This window comes from Chlamydotis macqueenii, chromosome 27, assembly GCF_036417535.1.
Source record: "Chlamydotis macqueenii isolate bChlMac1 chromosome 27, bChlMac1.mat, whole genome shotgun sequence".
NCBI lineage: Eukaryota > Metazoa > Chordata > Aves > Otidiformes > Otididae > Chlamydotis > Chlamydotis macqueenii.
In genome coordinates this window covers 3,829,738-3,847,529 of record NC_141582.1, presented here as the reverse complement: position 1 = coordinate 3,847,529, position 17,792 = coordinate 3,829,738, and the positions used below count along the sequence as shown (strand labels likewise).

General features: G+C 53.7%; 2 protein-coding genes across 3 annotated transcripts in view; one reads left to right on the top strand and one right to left on the bottom strand.

Annotated features, from left to right (window-relative positions):
- Positions 1-4,669: 4,669 nt before the first annotated feature.
- LETM2 (leucine zipper and EF-hand containing transmembrane protein 2) lies at positions 4,670-11,244 on the bottom strand. 2 transcript variants are annotated; one of them, XM_086767915.1, is made up of 10 exons: positions 11,029-11,242; positions 9,825-10,281; positions 9,534-9,677; positions 9,055-9,189; positions 8,412-8,615; positions 7,122-7,241; positions 6,356-6,466; positions 6,126-6,212; positions 5,292-5,366; positions 4,670-4,851 (listed from the first exon to the last, which is right to left on the bottom strand). In XM_086767915.1, exons 1-10 carry the CDS (start codon positions 11,073-11,075, stop codon positions 4,801-4,803), a joined length of 1,431 nt encoding a protein of 476 aa, XP_086624041.1. In that variant the 5' UTR covers positions 11,076-11,242; the 3' UTR covers positions 4,670-4,800. The 2 variants fall into 2 exon arrangements, with proteins under 2 accessions (XP_086624041.1, XP_086624040.1); XM_086767914.1 differs by lacking the exon at positions 4,670-4,851 and adding an exon at positions 4,858-5,191 and having other exon boundaries at positions 11,029-11,244.
- Positions 11,245-11,315: 71 nt separating this feature from the next.
- NSD3 (nuclear receptor binding SET domain protein 3) overlaps positions 11,316-17,792 on the top strand; it is a 50,056-nt gene continuing 43,579 nt past the window's right edge. Inside the window, exons 1-5 of the mRNA XM_086767730.1 lie at positions 11,316-11,577; positions 12,186-12,356; positions 13,088-13,231; positions 13,646-13,708; positions 14,842-15,273. Coding sequence (XP_086623856.1) covers positions 11,316-11,577; positions 12,186-12,356; positions 13,088-13,231; positions 13,646-13,708; positions 14,842-15,273 — 1,072 coding nt within the window. The remainder of the gene's footprint in view (positions 11,578-12,185; positions 12,357-13,087; positions 13,232-13,645; positions 13,709-14,841; positions 15,274-17,792) is intronic.

The window sequence follows — 17,792 nt, the reverse complement described above, 5'->3', positions numbered from 1 at the left end:
AAACTTCCCCAGGCGGTCACCGCACGCTGCCGGGGAGGGATCAGCCGGGTTCAGGAGCCGGAGCAGTCACAGGCCTGGAACACGGGTGGGAGAAGATGACTTCCCTCATTATCCTGTATTACGTGGCACGAGATGTTCTCCCACGACGCAGTTAAGGACGATGCAGCGGCAGTCTTTCGGGGGAACATTACCCATTTGCAGGAAATTAAGGGCATTATCTCGGCAATTTTCTGCCCACCTCTTGCACCGAGAGCGAAAAAGCCCCTGACAGCCTGGAACTCAGCTCCAGATTCTCCAAACACCCCGAGAACCTGCCAGGCTGTCCCCCGGCCATCGCCCTGCACAGAGCCCCCGTGGGGTGGGGTGGCTTTAAAGGGAGGGTCCCTGCTCCGAGGGGGCAGAGCCGCCCCTACCCCCAGGGAGCCCTACCCTGGATGGGGTGGGGGGCGGGTGGGTGCCCTTAAACCCGGAGCAGAGGAGGGCTCCTGCCCCAGAGCCTGCACCCCCCAGCGCCCTGGGCACCACCGGTAAGTGCTCCTGGCTCCGGGGCTGCGAGCTCTCGGTGGTATTATTGCTGTTCTCCGGGGAGTGGTTTAGTTTTTGCGTAACTGGGGCTGTGAAATGGGCTGGGGGGTGGAGGGGGTCTTCTTGGTGTTGCCTCTGCCCAAGCAGCTCAGTGCTGGCAGTGGGGATTTTTTCTGGAAATGCTGCGGGTGAGGAGCTGCTGGCTCCCGTTCCCGGCTGCTGGGGAGCTCGGAGCGTGGCCCTTGGCTCTGCGGATGGAATGTGCTGTCGCTCAGACCCCTGTTCCCTGAATCCCAGGTAACATCACTTAGAAAGCGGGTTGGTGCTGATGCCACAGCTCCTGAAGCAAGGACAGAAAAGCCCTCCCTCCTCCGCGGTCCGGTCTCTCCCTGTCACCCTTGTTGGGGCGATGGCTTTTCCAAGCCTGTCCCTGTTGGATTGCTGACCCCGAGCAGCTGAGGGCCTGATCCGGCTCAGCTGTCGGTGCTGCCAGCAAACCAGCCGTGGCATTACGGCAGAGCCTGTTGCTGCCGCGCAGCGGGTACCTGCCAGGCTCGCTGGCTGCACCGGGCAGGCGCACTCGCAGGGCTGGCAGCAGAGCGGTGACCAGCTCCGTGAGCTGCGGGGAGCGCGTCTGCGCGCCAGCGATGCACTGGGGTCACCTGGGCTGCCTGGGGCAGGACGGGGCTCGGCACCGGCCGCAGGAGCAGCGGCTGGGGGGTGGTGGATGGAGCCTTGGAGACCCCAAGGTGCCTGCGCCCCACTGACGAGCTGCCCTCAGGGGCAGGAGCAGCCGGGGAGGCTGGGGTTGGCTCCACAGTGTGTACGTCCCAGCGGGTTTTGTTTCGCCGCCGTTGGCTGGAGCAGGTCTGGACGCAGTGCCTGGGCCTGAGCTTTGAAGCTCAGCTGCTGCTGCAGGCGTGGAGAAAGCAGAAAGCTTTGAAGTCTGGTCGGTGCTGGAAACACTTCATTACGCTGCGCTAATGAACGGCTGGTTCTGGGAATCTGAAATTCCTCCACTGCGATGGGCGCCTTCAGACGGGCTCTGTCAAGAGGGCATTTCTGGGTGACGCTCCCTCCTGTGGCTCTTCATTGCCCCCAGAAATAAAACCAAATTCTGAACCTGACGCTGCCTTCCCCGACATGGACGCTGGCTCGTTACCGCGGGGCTGCGTGCGGGGACCGGGCTCTCCCTGTGCTGCTGGGCTGTGACCAGCCTTTTAACATGAGACAGGGCTCACCGTGCGCCTCGCACGCCCGGCTTTCACGTGTTGCTCAGGGAGCTTGAACCCAGTGGGGCTGTTGGCTGGGCGTGCGCTGGAGGGGAGAGCCACATGTATGGCCGTCCCGCTCCGCACCGGCTCCGGTGGCCACGGATACTGGGGAGCAGCAGGAACAGCGGGGAGGTCCTGGCGCAGTTAGCGGTGCGGCTTGGCTCCACAGGATCCGAGTGTTGTTTTTTTTTTTCATGCTGGTTGCTGAACATTGCTCCTCTCTGGCAGCAGGATCCCAGTGTCAATCCACAGGGTTCCACGGGCAGCAGCGCCTCGCGGCCGGGATGCGCGAGGTTTTGTGCCCGTCTTTCAGGGTTTTGGTGGATTTGGCCTGCGCCGTGCCCCGTGCAGCCCCAGCTCCCTGGAGATGGGCTGGCAGCCCTGCCCGCTGCTCCGGCAAGGACGCGGGGATGGAGCGGGGCGCCCACGGGGATGGAGCGGGGCGGGGGGTCCCAAACGAGGCGCTTTGGCCCCCAGCAGCCCATTTCGGGTCCCTTCGGCGCAAGAGCTGGGCGGTGCTGCTATCTGCCGGCGGGACGCGGCCGTGCCGCAGCGCGGGGCCGGCCTCCCCACGCGTGGCCGCGGGGTTCTGGCGGGCGTGCGGGTGAGCAGCGTGCGGGTGCGCAGCCGGCAGAGCCGCAACGCCGGCCCGGGAGCACCGGCTGGGAGCTGCCTGTCCGTAGGCTGATCGCTCCGCGTTGTACCAGAAAACACATCCCCTGGCAGCTGATGTGAGCTACTGACTGCTGGTAAGGAGTTTGGGGAAAAATCGGAAAGCGGTGGAGTTGTTGTATGTGTCTGCTGGTGCGGGACAGGGATCAATTCCCGCAGATCACGTTAGGATCAGCGAAGCTGCTCATCCTCCGGAGACGGCTCTCCCGCTGCCGTTATCGCACACCACTGCGAACAGCCGGAGGTCCCGAGCCCTGGCTCTGCGGCAGCAATGCTCTGGTTACTGGGACCGGCTTTTCTACCGGCCCTGAATGCACCCGTAGCTCCATGAACGCACACACAGCTTGCTCTGGCTCCTGAACTGACACAGCAATGCTGGTGCCTCAAGGATAACGAACTTCCCACATGTCCTGCTTGGCTGGAGCTCTGTCCCCACAGCAACTCATTCAGGCTCATTTCACTGCCACTTCTTTTGCACTTCAAGAAATCTGATTTAGTTACGCTGAGCTTGTTCACCTTAGCAAAAAGACTCACTTTGCTCCTCTCTGCAACACTCTTGCTTTGATAGGGTTTAGTGACCTGGGTGGGCTCTGCAAGCCCGGTTTGGGTGCTTTAAACTAGGGAGACTTTTCCTTCGTGTGGCTCTTCCCACTCACCTTGAGCTCAGGAATTCCATCTTGCTGTTCACATCCTCTAGCCGCCACACAGAAATGACTCACGTTCCTTTACTTCTGCGCGCTAACGTCAGCACTCAGCACCAGCGACACCTCGCACTGACCAACACTTCACTCGGCTCTTTAGGGGGCGAAACGCTTTTCTAGACAAAGCGGGTGCTGCTGGGTCACAGTTCTGTTCAGATAACAGCACCTGTCAGCGTTAGCAAGGAGACAAGGCTCCGTTAAACAGACCAGTAGCCAAAGGCTACTCTGCCAGCAAACGGCTCCCAGGAACACCTCATCCCTGTGACACAGAGGCAGGCGCGACGCTTGAGCCATGGAGTTATTTTATTGAAACAGCATTTGTTCTCCTTTTCTAACCGCCAAGTAAATACAACAATTCAGCCCTGCGTGCCATGGCAGGGCGCAGGTACAGAAGTAGGAACGCAGTACAGGGGTAGCCGTCTTCTCCAAGCTGCTAGCAAGCGCCTGAAGTCACGTGTTTAAAGTGCTGGTAACTCCTCACCTTGAGATGACTGGCTTTTGTGGAGTCTGATTGTTCTAAAGGCTGCTTGACCTCTAGAAAAGACACTTCATTCTACTTAGCACCAAGTCTAACTTCAATTTTACAGTAAGTCTAAATATACATATTTAAACTCCATACTATGAGTCATTTCTGGACATTTACGTAGGACAAAGTAAAAATATTAACAAGTACTGAAAACAGCTTTTCAGCATCTTCCTGTAGAGTCTACCAAAACAAATAAACCCTGGAGTGTACGAAAAATCCTTTATAAAGCAGTAAGCCTGAGAGCACACGCTGATGTGCAGTTCTGAGCCTGACAGGGTTTAAGCAAGTCTTACATAGGACTTGGGAAATGTGCGTGGGTCCCCAGGTTGCTGCCTCGTGCGACCCAGCAGGATCCTAAAAACGCAAGGCTCTGCCTTCTGGAACAGTGCTTGGCACCTGCCGCAGCTCTTACTGGTGAATGCAAACGCTCAGGCGGTGGAAGCTGTTCTCTTCACTGCTCTGCGCTTGTCCAGCAAGTTCTTAGGTCTTTCTGAACAGTGAAGTACAACCGCGCCATGGAGGAGAGGGCTGGTCCTCCCTCTGCTGTGGTTATTCTCCTTGGTACAAGTGTGACAGCCAAGTGCCACGGCTACACGGGTCATTCAGTGCACAAGTTAATGATTAAACCACGCTAACGAGGACCGAGAGCTTGGGCTTGTCAGGCTGCGGCAGCAGGACAAGCTGCAAGCCCTGGGTATGCTGCCGCAGAGGATTTCAAACTGTAGAACAGCGTTACTGGACTTCCAGCCTAGCTCACTCTGCTGCCAGAGCTTTCTGGCAAGGAAAAGCTGCCTTTCCTAAGGTTTAAGAGCACAAACACCTGCTCAGTAACAGCACGGACGGTAGCATCGGTATTCACATATTTACAAGATAAGTTAAAGTGGTGGGAGTGGGGGTCCAGTACAAAGGAGAAGCTGGTGCCGTCAGATAGTCTCCGCATGGCCTAGCTGCAATATGCTTGGAAAAGACGGAGAACCCCTTGAGGCCTCCTGACACCTTTTTGTGTCAAGCAGCCTCCTAGAAAATCACTCTTCCCTTTTAAGGAGGCGCAGAGATGAAAGCTCTTCTCTCCCAGTGTCAGACGGTCCTCGCTGGCACCAGGCTAGGCTCCATTGGCGCCAGCCTTGCTGCTCTGCGACGCTTCCATTTTAGTCTAGGTGTAAGAGAAAGTTGCAGATTTTAGGCAGTACTAACACAAACGCTTCTTAAAATTCAAAACCTTTTGTGAAGAGGGTATCTTTCCATTTACTATGGGAGGCTGCTCTGCAGAATAACAGGGGAACAACAAAGTTCTTTGGGGAAAAGGAGCATTCTCCTGTCAAAAAAAGTCAGTCTGGACTTAACGCCACAGTGGTTCTGACGGAAGGCTGGTCTATCCTAGTGGTCCAAAGCAGGTTATTAAGGAAGAGCAGCCTCTGTCACATGTGGTATTTTTGTACTGAAGAGCCCCCAACGCAGTTCTCGTCCACAACTTCTCCAGTTGCTCCTTGAACCTAACGTTCACAACATCTTGTAGCACAAGTTTTCAATTTGTCTAGAAGTTGTGTGAAGAACAATCTCCTTTGGGAAGTCTAAGAATTTTTAAAAGCTTACCTCTCGTGGGGGAGGCTTAACTGACACTTCTGAGACTGGCAATTTCTCTGTTGGCTGGGATACAAATTCTTCGCTCTTTAAGGAAAAAGCAGCTCTAAGTCAGAGAACCCTCTTGGAAAACAAAGCTCTAGCTAGACCCCGCGCAGTCCCTGCTCCTTTCTGAATAAGGCTGTTCCCTGCAAGGTGTGTTTGTGAGAGCTGCATGTCAGCATTTCTATTGTTTCCCCTATGCAACTTAACAGAGCTATTTGGAAATATTTCTAGCAGTTGACATAAGGTTCTTCTTTCATTTCTACTGCTGCTTTTATCAGCTTAGACTAATCTAAGGAATTCAGTTTACCCTTGTGCCGAGAACCATGTGTTCTGGCTTTCTTACTCCAGATATTTTCTGCCCTTTTTGTCCTGGACAACTCAGCCCAAGTTCACTAGGAGACCTGAAAACAAGTCACGTTTAACTGGCTTCTCTGAGCTAAGTGTACCCGGACTGCAGTCTCTGTGTTTATGCCAATACAGCAGCTCAGAAGCTCGAGAGTGCTCCTCTGCTGGAAGCCAGTAACACGGTACTGAATAACCAGCCGTTTCCAGCATCAGGACAAGATGTGCTGCGGCAGATCTCTGCACCCTTTCACTGACTCTGAAATCAGAGTATGCAACTGTGAGGCTCTCGGGCAAAAACAAGTACAGGTTGCAAGAATGTAGAGTGCTTGTGTGCTCTGCACAACGGTGTCAGACACTGGGTTTTGTCTGGCTTTGGAAAGGCTTGCTCACAGGCTCTTGGCAAGGAATACAGCACTACACACTCATTTTCCTACTCGTAGACTGCTATTTTCTAACCTTTCTTCCCTGTACGATGGGGGCCGGATCCACCAGGGTCTCTTGACTTCCAGGAACGGATGTCATGATTTCAGCAGTCTCTGATATCTACGGAAGAACATATAGTTCAGCACAGTTATCACTTCAGTCCACTTGGAGGATCAAAGAACAAGACTCATGACACAGCGCTTCATTTTTACAATGCGTAATGGTTAAACTATTAACCCGAAAGTTTTATTCAAACAACTCACCTGGTTTTGTGGAATCGGAACAGGTTGTGGCTTTACATCTATTAAGTACAAGGCACGGGAAAGCAGGAGCAGAGAAGGTGGAACATTCTCTTTTAAATGCAGATCCAGCCACTGTTAGAAGAAAACAGAAGGAAAAGTTATTTCATATTGTCTCTACATCAGTACTTATGTAAATAGCACTCTTTCTTTAAAGACCTTAAAGCTGTCTTGAGTTTGGCTAATACAGTTTTAAGTTACTACAATGAGAAGAAACAGTTTTGAAGAGTTAAGAGTACTATATGGAATACAGACTAGAGAGGAAGCTTCCAGCTACTAGTGAGGTAGTATTGAAGAGCCCCCAACGCAGTTCTCGTCCACAACTTCTTCATCACTAGTGACAACCAGCCAGCACAGTGAAAGCTAAGTGCTTTGATTTATCCACAGCTTATCTGAAGTACAGCACCTACAGCAGTGTGTGTCATCGGTTTGCACGTTTATAAAAGACTAGCGATGGCTCTACTACAAGTCTTGGCTACTTTGGAAGCTCAAAACATATTTTGCACCCGCTGCTTCATCTTCCTTCTAGCTGGCCCTGATGCTACCTGGTTTTCTCCTTAGTCTAAGACACAATCTGGATACCTCATGCCTTAAAGCTCAGCTATACAGGTGAGGATCCATCTAGAAACACTTGCATGAATTCTTAGCTGAATTATGCCTGCTCTGTCTGAACGTGGCATGCCTCTCTGTCCCACAGAAACTTTGTCAAACAAGACCAGAGCGTACTTGCCTGTCTGAGCTGTTCCTTTAGTTGCTCCTCTGAGAGACCCAATGATCGCATTCCTCTGGCTCTGCACGCGCTCTGCAGTTCAGACACGCTCAGGCCATTGACTCCTTCCTTGGCAATCATCTGAAGTGAAAAGGAACGTTTCTATCTAGGCACAGAGTAAGCCAAAGCCCTGATGTACGTGATGAGCTCGAGCCCAAAGAAATGTCTGTTCAGGTGAATGCGCACAAAGCCACACCAATATGAAGATGAGACAGAGCTGACTCTGCAGGTAACGCATTGTCCTTGAAAGCTGATAGCCTTCAGCTACAGACAGTGAAAAAATTATTATTATTTTTTTCCTGAAGTACTGAGAATATCACTTTCACATGTGATCCTACAGGTTTGAAGAACTTACTCAGAGGCCCTGAGAACTGTCAAGATCGCAGGCTTTAAAGCTGAACCTGTGGTTAGTTGCACAAGCCCTTCAGATCCGGTCACTTCTTACTAGCAAGAAGTTTTCCGGTCTTTCCTCCATGTTGTGATAGGATTCTTAATGCCATTTCAAATTACAGTTCTAACACAATCACAAAGTGTAGGCTGGAAGGGACTTCTGGAGGTCCCCAGTGCAACCTGCTGCCCAAAAGAGGGTTAACTTAAGTTTCTTTACATTGCTCAGCCCTTTCCATTTATGCTTTGAGCCTCCCTACAGATGGGGGTTTCACAACCTCTAGACAACCTCTTCCACTGTTTACCCACTAACTGATTTTAATTTTTTTTTCTTATCAAGCTGGAATTTCCCTTGCTGCAACTTATGGCCATTACCTGTTTTCCTTTCTCTACACCCCTGCAAGTCTGGTTCCATTTTCTAAATAACCCCATCAGGCAGCTGAAAGCAGCAAGCAGATTCTCCCCAGGCTCAATAAATCCAGCCACTTTATAAACTAATATAAACTCGCACCGAGCTCAGTTGGCTAAAATCTGGTGTTTCCATACAATATTTAATTGGAACTTCCCTTTTTTTAAAGGTTAGTATGACTCCAGAATAAAAACAGAAGGGTATCTGCAGAGCCACACTCATCAAAGGCGGCCAGGGTGCCAGAAGATGAACTCTTATTCTGTTTTTTTTCTGGAATCTCTCGTGGGGAGAATCCCACTCCCATCAATATTAACCTTCCCATCTGAGGATGGAGCGTGGGCAGCAGCACACACCCTACGTAAAGCAGGCAGTCTGTGATTCAGAGGGCAGAACCTGAGGTTGCGAAAAGCATGCGTTCCACCAAAGCAGTTACATCTGTGCTATTTTAAACTTACTTCATCATCTGTCTTGATAGTTCTGAGTCTCAGCAGAAGCTGAAAGCGGAGCAGGTTGTTGGTGCCAATGGGCTGCAGCTCAAGCAACTTGCAAAGAGCTACCAACTGCGGCCGTTCCAAGTGTTCCAGGGTCAGCTCATCCTCAAACAGCTTGGAGAAGCATACGATCTCCTTGGTACTGGGCTGATGGCCGGAGTGACGAATCTAAACAGAGCAGAGGCATGAGGGCCAAAAGCCAAATGAAAAGAGAATCACAGTTTCTGAATCCTCTTCCTCCCTGTTTCTCACACTGGTATTGCTGTCTCTCGAAGGGAACGGGGTGATACAGTTAAAACGCCAAAGTGAAACAGTGTTTTCGTGTGGCAGCTTAAAGGATTTCACAGGGTAAAACTTTCCCTGTTGTTCCAAGATGGAAACGCTTGTCTGAGCGGAGAGCTCTGACGGACGGGGTCAGAGCTGGGGTCGGTGTCGGTGGGGCATTAGCTGCAAGAGGCCATCCAGGGAACGAGAACATCCGACAGGAGAGCTCTGCACTGCCAAACCTCTCTGCAGTCTCTGTACACACCCCACGCTCTCTGCCCAACAGTGGCACTGAAGCTGGTGTAAGTACGACTGCTGTCACCCCCAGCACGGCCCGTTTTACCTGCTGCACGTAGGAAGAGAACTGTTTTCCTTGTCCTGTATCTGCTTTGTTCCTTTTGGCCATCTCTGCAATGGTCTCCTGCAGGAACTTTGCTAACTCCAGCTTTGCATTTAATTTCTTTTTCTGCTTTTCTTCCTTCATTTAGGAAATAAAACGTAATTAGAAATTCTACTTGAAAATCAGAAGGGAGTGGATTCTGGGAAAGAGATGAAATAAGACCAGTACTGAAAGCAAATAGGCGTTGGTTACTGTAGAAAATGAAATTGCTGCGCGCTTCCCTACTGACCGCTGTTTACGCTACAATCTTCACATTCTGCTGTCCTGTCTCGGGGTAAGCTAGGAACGTCTGACCTAGACGTGTGTGTGAGGCTGACAAATCATTTACAGCAGCAGGCAGGAAACAGCAGCTCTTTATGCAGCCGCGCAGATGTTCTAACGAGCCGGAGCACACAGCCTACGTCTTCAGAAAGGACACAAACCTTTTTCGACTCAGTCTCAAACGTCGAGGGCAGCATTTCAGGAAAAAGTTTCAAGAACACAGGTAACAGGAATTCCATGAAGGGGACAATGACAAACACCAGGAAGGGAACCAGCCGGAAGAGATCTGCGCAAGTTCTCAGCAACTGTACAGAGAGGAGCACAGCAGAAATTAATATTCAACCAAAAATGTGTTCCAAAGAAGTGTGGAAACTGAGCAGTTAAACTTCTTTCATTACAGCAAGCCTCTTAACGCAGCATTTTAGCGAGGCGTTTGTTTGTCCGGCACTTACCCTTCGTCTCTCCCTCCTAGTGAGGACCTGACCATGTAAGAGCCTCCACACCATCCTGGCGGCCACCTTGGTGTCGATCCAGAGCAAGCGGAATCCATTGTAATAGTGTTTCAGCTCATCCACCACTTTTTGGCGTAAAGACTTCTTTCCCACGGGCGCGTCTGTGACTTGTTCCGCCGGAGCTTTAGCAGGCGCAGCGCCCTGGTTTACAGCGCTTCGGCGGGGCGGGGGTTCGTCTTGGAGCTCCTGAGGCAAGCGGGCGGACGTGTGAAACGTTCGCGCAGCTTTAGCCAGCGCGTGAGGCGGGCCAGCGCCCAACCGTGCGCGGCGCAGCGATGGCTGGTTTTCAGCGTCTCTTACACAAGTCCGGTTTAAATGAGAATCCACCAGTTGGACAAAAGCAACTGCTGGAGAGTACGGAGGATTGGAGTGCACAAGAAGGTGGGAGCCTCTGAAACTGGAGAGGTATTTAAGCCAGTAATAGTGCATTGTGGCTGAGGTACCCAAGCAATACACACAACTTAATGTTCTCAGTGACAAATTAATCTTGTGAAATTGATCTGGTGGCTGCCTGTGTATCTGAGATCCTGATCCTTCAGCAACAGATAAAATATTGAGAGCTTGGCCTGTGTTAACGACTTTTCTCGTGGGGGAGAAGAGCTCAAGGCTTCCTGCTGCCTCGAGGAAGCCCTCCTACCAATTGCTTCGGCTAAAACTTGCCAGTTGCAAACAAAGGAAAAACAAAACCCCTTCTCCTCTCAACGAGTGCTGAGAACAGAGTCCTCTCTATTTCCTGCCCCTTCCCTCCCCCAGCATCAGCTGGCAAAGACAGGCGGCACCCTGAAGAGAGGTGAGCGGTTAGACAGCTTCAGCTCTTCCCATGAAAATGCTAAGAGTGCGTGGACTACGTTTTGTGACAACTGCTGAAATCCCCCCGACTCGGATAAATCAAACTTTGCGCTCTTCGCGTTTAGCCAGGTACCCTTTCGCAGAGGAGACTTGGAGCACCGACGTTACTGCGAGCGTGTACCCGAGCAAACAGCGGCACGGGCACCGTAAATAAATCGCTGCGGCGCTGCCGTGGCAGGGAGCCGCCTCGCTCCCCGCCCGGGGGTGACGGGCGCTCGTCCTCAGCCCGTGTCACCGCCCGGGGAGCGGGAACGCTGCGGCACGGAGCGCCTAGGGAAGCCAAAGCGCCTCTTACCTCCGTCGGGCTACCGCCAGCAGCGCGGTGCGGCTGGAGAAGGCCATGCTGCCACGGGGTCCCTCGCCGGGGAGCGCTGCGGAGCGGCCGGGCCCTGGCAGGCCCCGCCGGGCCTCTGGCACATCACCGTCCTGCTGCGGGGGGCGAGGGGGGACGTGAGCGGGGCCGGCACCGGGGGCTCCCCGCAGGCCACCGGCCGGGCCGGATCCCGGCGCCCCGGTCCCTCCCCGGCCCTGCGGTCCCGGTTCCCCCGCTCACCGCCGGCCCCGGTCCTCCCGCGCCGTCCCATGACGCCCTGCCCGCGGCGCTCTACCCCGGCGAGCGGCGCTCTATGGTTCCCTCTCCCTCACGCCATCGCGGTGCGTCACGGCTCCTTCGGCGGAAGCCAATCAGAAGGCAGGACCGCGGCCCTGCCCGAGGCCACCCAATGGGAGCTGGAAGGGGCGGGGCTTGACCCGAGTTGCCCTCAGGAAGGGCCGCTCATTGGCTGCGAGGCCGGCGGCGCCGACGTGCGAGAGGGCGGGCCTCGAAGGGTGATGTCACGAGCGCGTGCGTGACGCCATCGCGACGTGGTGGGGCTGCGTGTGACGTCAGGGAGGGTGAGGGAGGAAGGGGCGCGCTCGGGGTCAGGGGGAGCCCCGCTACCGGGGCGGCCTTTGGGCCCGAGGCCTGCGGCGGGGCCCGCTCCTCGCTCCCGCCCCGCGGCCGCCGCTGGGGGTCCCGCAGCGCTCCATCCCGCGCAGCGAGGCCGGCGGGGCCCGGCCGGTGGCCGCTCTTCGGCTGCGCCTTTGCCCTGTCGTTTGGGTGGCACCCGGCGAGCTGGGGAGGAGAAGGCTGGAGCCGCGCGGGGAGCCGGGCTCGCGGCCGGAAGGGACGCGCCGGTTCTGCTCCGCGTGCCTGCTGCGCCCCGCGACGCCTCGGCGCGACGGAGGAGAGCTTGCTGAGCGCTTAACCCGCTGCCGCGCCGGATGTTCCCCGGTGCGTTTGTGGGGCTTTCAAGAGGGAAAGCGGCATCGCTAGTTCCGCCGCAGCTCGCCACGCTATCCGGCAAAGCGTTCGTAGTATCCCGTTATTTTTTTGGTTTTTGCACGGAGCAAAACCTTGCTTTTACGTGGAAGGTTCCTGTTTAGGCGATGGCGGTTTGTGTCTGTGTATAGAGCAGAACACGTTCCGAGCAGCTGCGTGTACGACGGGGCACGTGAGAGCGGAGTCTCCTTTTGTGTGTTATCGCCTGAGAACAGCTTCGCCTGGAATGAGGCGTCAGAAGGAAGTTTCAAGCCCTGGCATGTCTGAGACAAACGCTGCGTTCTGCGGAGCTGATGAAACACGTAGGCAGCTGGGGAAACGTTCCTCCTGTCACAGGAGACTTGGTCTCCTGAAATGTCTTCCGTGTTTGAGACTAGAGGGGAAAAAGCTTTTTATTGCCTACAATGAAAAAGGTTTGTAACCCTTCGGCAACTTCACCAAAGGGTGCCTAAACTGATGATGGATACTTTAAAAAGTAGTAAATAAAATTGGGAAAGATGAGTAAGAAATGGGACAGAAAGCTCTCGCGGTCCGCCACCGGAGCTCTCCATGCGTTGCTGGTTTCCATTGGTTGGAAAGCGTGTTCCCCATAAAGGGCTGCTCTCCAAGTCCTTTACGTTCTGAAAAAAAACCCAGCCCAACGTTAATCCAAATACTTTTTTACTGTCAAAAGCATTGCTGCATTGTTGACGCAGACCTCGTGGCAGCACAATTTGGTTCCCGTGTGCCAGAGGTGGTTCTGCTAAACCACGTCCCCCGGGAGGGCAGAAGAGGGCTGTGCTTTGTTTTCCCTTGGAGAGGCTCTTGCTTGGGGAAGTGACAGGATGGGAAATTAAAACTGGATGAGCAGGCAAACGCAAACTCCCGTCCCCTCACCCCGGCTCAGGAAGGTGTCCTTTGCTCCTCTCGCTGGACTGGGAGAGCTGGGTTACTTGCTAGCGCTCCAGCTTTCCAGAGCTGGGGACGGCCGATGCTGTCTCCTCTGGGCTGCATTTTCACGTTAATTCCTGATTCAGCGCCTAAGACAACGCAGAGCGGAGTTTGCTGGATGTGCTGGTTTACCTTCTCGTTTTCACCGTGTTCACAGCTGTGGTTTTATCGTATTCAGATTACGCCTTCAGGAGTTTTTCCTGCACAAACGAAGGCCAGACGCTCCGGCTGCAGAGGAGACGGGCACGTGGGTGCTCCCGCGCTGCATCAAGCGCTGGGCCGTTAGCGGTGAGGGGTCAGAGCCCCTCCACGCTGCCCGCCTGAAACCCTGTTAGAGAGCTGCAGCCTGCGTGCTGCTGTGCAGAGCCCCCGTGGCCGTGCCACCCCTTCTTTTTGGGAGCAGCACCGGGCAGGGATTGTTTGTCCGGGTTCTGAACTGTCCCGAAACACGCAGGCAGCGCAATGGGGACGCAGCGTCTGGAAGCGATTAGCGTGCCGCGTTTAGTTCTTCAGGGAGAGCACAGCATCCTTTTTGATCGTTCAGGAATGTCGTTTTTCCCTTGCGTACGTCTTTGGGGTTATCGTGAAGCTCTCAGGTGCGCGGTGTGCGAGGAACGTGGGGTCTGTTACTGACGGAGCTGCGGTTGCTCGCCGCCCGCAGCCGCCTGCAATGGTCTGGAGCCGGAAATGCGGAGCCTGGCGCTTGTCCGAGGGCTGGGGTCAAGTACCCACGGTTCATCAGCGCGGCGCTGGCGGCGAGGACCGCTAATTAACCGTCATCGCGGGTTCTGGTCGCCGGTTGTACCTTGTAGTCCCCGCGCAGGGCACACGGATCGGCGTGTTATGTTTCCCTGCACGGATCGTCCAGCCTTCCTCAGGGGCTGAGATCGGAGAAGCTGCTGTCCTGGCGCTTCCCTCACCTGTGTCCAGCTTTCGCTCTGCGTGTGGTTTCCCACCCGACAGATCACTTCCAGTAAAAACCGTCAGGAGCAGGAAGAAGCAGTGTGGAGGAAATCTGAACGGGAGACAAATGAAAGTAAAACTGTAATTGCTGTCAGAATGCTCATTGTGAGACAAAGCAAAAAGAAAGAAAATATGTTCTCATCCCTTGACCACTTCAGCTGCAGGAACATCAGGACCCCTCCTATCTTAATATTAACTTTAATATTAATGCTTAATATTAAAGGTTTATAATTTACAGAGGGAGGAGAAGAGAGAGAGAAAGCCGTTTCTAGGTCACCTCCATTTTTGGTGCCTTATTGTATCAAAGGACGAGGAGAATCACTTTTAAAATTCACTTTATTACAGCAATTCCCGCCTCCTCACTGTAGGCTCCGAGCCTCTGCTTTCCGGGCGGTGGGAAGTGCTGTGAATTCGGAAACCATTGCCCAGCCTTTGCCCGGTGACTCGCAAAGCTCGCGTCTCTTCAGCTTCCTCTCTCGAGTTGGGTCATGTCTCTCCTTCTACCTCATTCTTCTTGTTCTATTATGTGACTTTTCTTTTTTTTTTTTTGTGGTAGCAGATGTCATCTTATCTTCGCATCTTATTTACTTTCCATTCTCTTGTGCTTTTCTTGCTTTCCATTTTCTTTTTTTTTTTTCTTGCATGTTAAATGTTTTTGCTGCGGGGAAGATTTATCGTGTGCCCTTCAGTCATGCTTCCTTCCGCAAAAAAAAAAAAAGACGTGAGGGTTGTGGAGGAGGGGAATTAATTGAGAACATCTCGATGGGTAATTTTTCAGCCAAAATAGGATTAGAAACTACTGAGGATGGCACCACCTCCTCCGCGGGCCGGCCGGGACGCGGGACTACATCTCCCGTCGTGCCTTGCGGCGGGCGCCGCCCGGGCGGCCAATAGGGGGAGCGGTGCCGGTGCGCGCGCGCGCGCGCCTGCGCGGTACGCGGCGGCGGCGGCGGCGGGGGGGCGGTAGGCGGAGGGCGCGGGAGCGGGGCCGGGAGCCGGGCAGAGCGGCACGGAGCGCCGCCTTCCCCCGCCGCCAGCGGTCGCCCGCGCCCGCCCGCGCCCCGCCGAGCGCCTCCCCTTGGCCGCACCGGCCGGGAGCGGGCGGTGGTGGTGGGGGGGGCGGCGGCAGCGGGCGGCCTCCCGGGGCGGAGCCCGGCGCCAGCGGCGGGGGCGCGGAAATCGAGGCCGGGGCTCCGTCGCGGCCTGCTGCTGCTGCTGCTGCTGGAGGAGGCGGAGAGGCCCGCCGCCGCCGCCCCCGCCGCCGGCCTTTGTCTCCGCTGGGCTGGGTGGACGCGGCGGGGGCAGGTAGAATGGAACAGACTGAAGGTGAGGGCAGCGGGCGGCCGCGCTGGCGGGGGCGGCCGCGGCGGCGCCGGTCCGCCCGGGCTTAAAGGGGCCGCGGCCGCCATGTTTGCTGCCGGCGCTGCGGCGGCGGCGGCGCCGCGGCCCCCGGGGCCACCTCCGCGGAGGGCGGGCGGGCTGGCGGGGGCGGCGGGACCCGGGCCGTCCCGAGCCGAAGCTATCCCGTGGGCCGGGCCGGGCCGGGCGGCTCGGCGTCTCCGTGCGGCGCGGAGCCGGGCCGCAGAGGGCCGGGGCGGGCAGGGCTCCGTGACGCGCAGCGGGACCCGCTCGCTCGTCCCGCCCGGCTGGGTTTCGGGCAGGCGGCGGCCCCCAGCGCCTCCTTATTATTTTTCTCCGGCCGACGGGCAGATCCGCGGTGGGTAACCGGGGAGAGCGTCCGGGTTTCGGCCGGAGCCGTTCTCGGCGAGCCCCAAAGCTTCTGGTGAGGAGAACTTGGGCTGAGAGCCGGCACTGCTCTTCTGAAAAGGTGCAAAACTGTCTTCATGACCGAGCTGCGTACTTGTCAACTTCTCGGATAAAAAGGTTTTCGTTGCTTGCTCTTAAGAAGTGCATGTAAGTGAAGGGTTTGTTGTTTCTTGGATTTTTTTTTTTCTTTTTTGAGGTACTGTTGCATCTCATGATGAGATCATGAGGTACTCGGTCTGTGTCTCACTCTGCTCTTTTTTTGACTGTCAGTACACTTGGCAATCTTAATATAGGTTTAAGATTTTCAATTTGTTGTTAAAAGTAATGTAAGTTATTAATGACATAGTTCTGTAGGTACCAACCAACTCAAAAGACGATGTGAAGTAGCCTGTAATCATAGCTGAAGAGAAAATTGCGGGCGGTTTCGATGACTGTTTAGGTCTTCCAGTGGCTTGTTGTAGAGATGCACAGAGAATGTTTTGGCAGTTAGTTTAAAAAAAAAAATTAAAAAATAAAAAAAAACTGCTTGAAAAGATTTTGGTCCAAAAAGTAAGCATGTGCTTTATGAAGTTACAGGCTGAGAGTAGAGGGTGATGGCCAAAGACCGTATGTTTTGTTTTAATACAAGCACATTTTGTATTTTTCAGTTCGGCAAGTTTGCCTGAGTCTGAGGTGATACACGCGAGATCCGTTCCAGTTGTTACGTTGGTTTTGATATGTGAAAGCATGTCATGACTCTTAGAATATCTCGTGTTCCCAAACAGCTGACTTCTGGTTTCACGTGAATATTGGTCTGTGATTCTCCCTGAAGAACAAAAGATTTTCATCCATGTTTCCTATTTGAACCTAAGGCTTTAAAGACAAGTTAGTACTCTAAGGTCATTTTCAAGACAAACTGTTTTTCTCCTTTTTTTTTCTTTTCAATGCATAGCTTCTTTGCTTGTCTGAGTTGTTTCTTTCCATGTCACCGTGGGAAACTTGTTAAAAGTGGCCTTATCAAAACCGTATTACAGACATGATTATTTCTTCTGGCATTTAAAAAAAAAAAACAAACCAAACCACCTTTAAAAAGGTATACAGGGAAGTAGTCAGCCTTACCACACGCTTTGCAGTTTGTCAAGAGGCCTCTGATTCACCGTCAGTGTCTGCCAGAAGAGAGTGCTCAGTCCAGCTGAAGTCAGTAGAAATCCACAGGCTACAGTTTTTCTGCTAATAAATCTACGTGCTGTTGAAAAACTTGGCCTTGTCTTAACATATGTAAATAAAACTTTACGTGCACGATTTCTTAAGGACATCCAGAACAAAACAGGACAAAACAGACTGCAAATACTGAATGCAGGAATCCGTAAGAGTAATTATTTTATTTCTGTCCACAGTTCCTATACTTTGAGCACTACAGGACGCTGTTACAGTTGATAAAGACAGCCTTCCCAGTGATTTTTGACGTGACTGTAGAAAAAGCGTGGGTACGTTCGGTTCTAGTGAGGGTTCGGTGGCAGGTGTGTTTGCTGAACTTCAGCGAAAGCTGAGCTCTAAGTTTCTCATGGTTCCAGCTGGGCAGTCTTAAGGTTTTAGAGAGGAGGAATGAAAACACGACAAGTCGATGGCATCACTTAAAAATCCCAACCAACCCCGCCTACTCCGACCAAACACTGCCTTTTTCTAAAGCGCATGTAGCAGGGAACATCTGTGGAGAATAGTGGCCGCGTGGATTAGACCCTTGAGGTGACCAGTACCAGCACAGGTTAGGCACAGGCATACACTGGAGCGAAACAGCGCAGAAAATGGCAGTGTGTGTGCTGACTGGGGTAATGAAGGGATGGTAGGACATGAGCAGACCTTCAATCTGCCTGATTAGGTCGATGTGGACAGGACCTGGGTTGTCATTTGTGCAAAAAGGTGGCGCAGAACTTCTGCTTTCAAGACTCTTGATCAGAAGTCCAGCTCAGGGTGACGAGGCAGTAACACCGTTCACTGACCGTAAGAGTGACTCAAATTACTGCTTTTTCGACTCCGTCAGCAAGCCGGTAGGACAGTTTCTGTTCTCACAGCAGATACTTTCCATCCGTGTAAAATGC

Bases quoted from the DNA above. Each gene is read 5' to 3' on its own strand.
- LETM2 (XM_086767914.1), bottom strand. From the start codon at position 11,075: ATGGCCTTCTCCAGCCGCACCGCGCTGCTGGCGGTAGCCCGACGGAG. The intron at 9,678-9,824 runs GTAAGTGCCGGA...CTCTCTGTACAG, and splicing joins CTAGGAGGGAGAGACGAAGG to TTGCTGAGAACTTGCGCAGA. The intron at 9,190-9,533 runs GTTTGTGTCCTT...TCCTAAATGAAG, and splicing joins TTGAGACTGAGTCGAAAAAG to GAAGAAAAGCAGAAAAAGAA.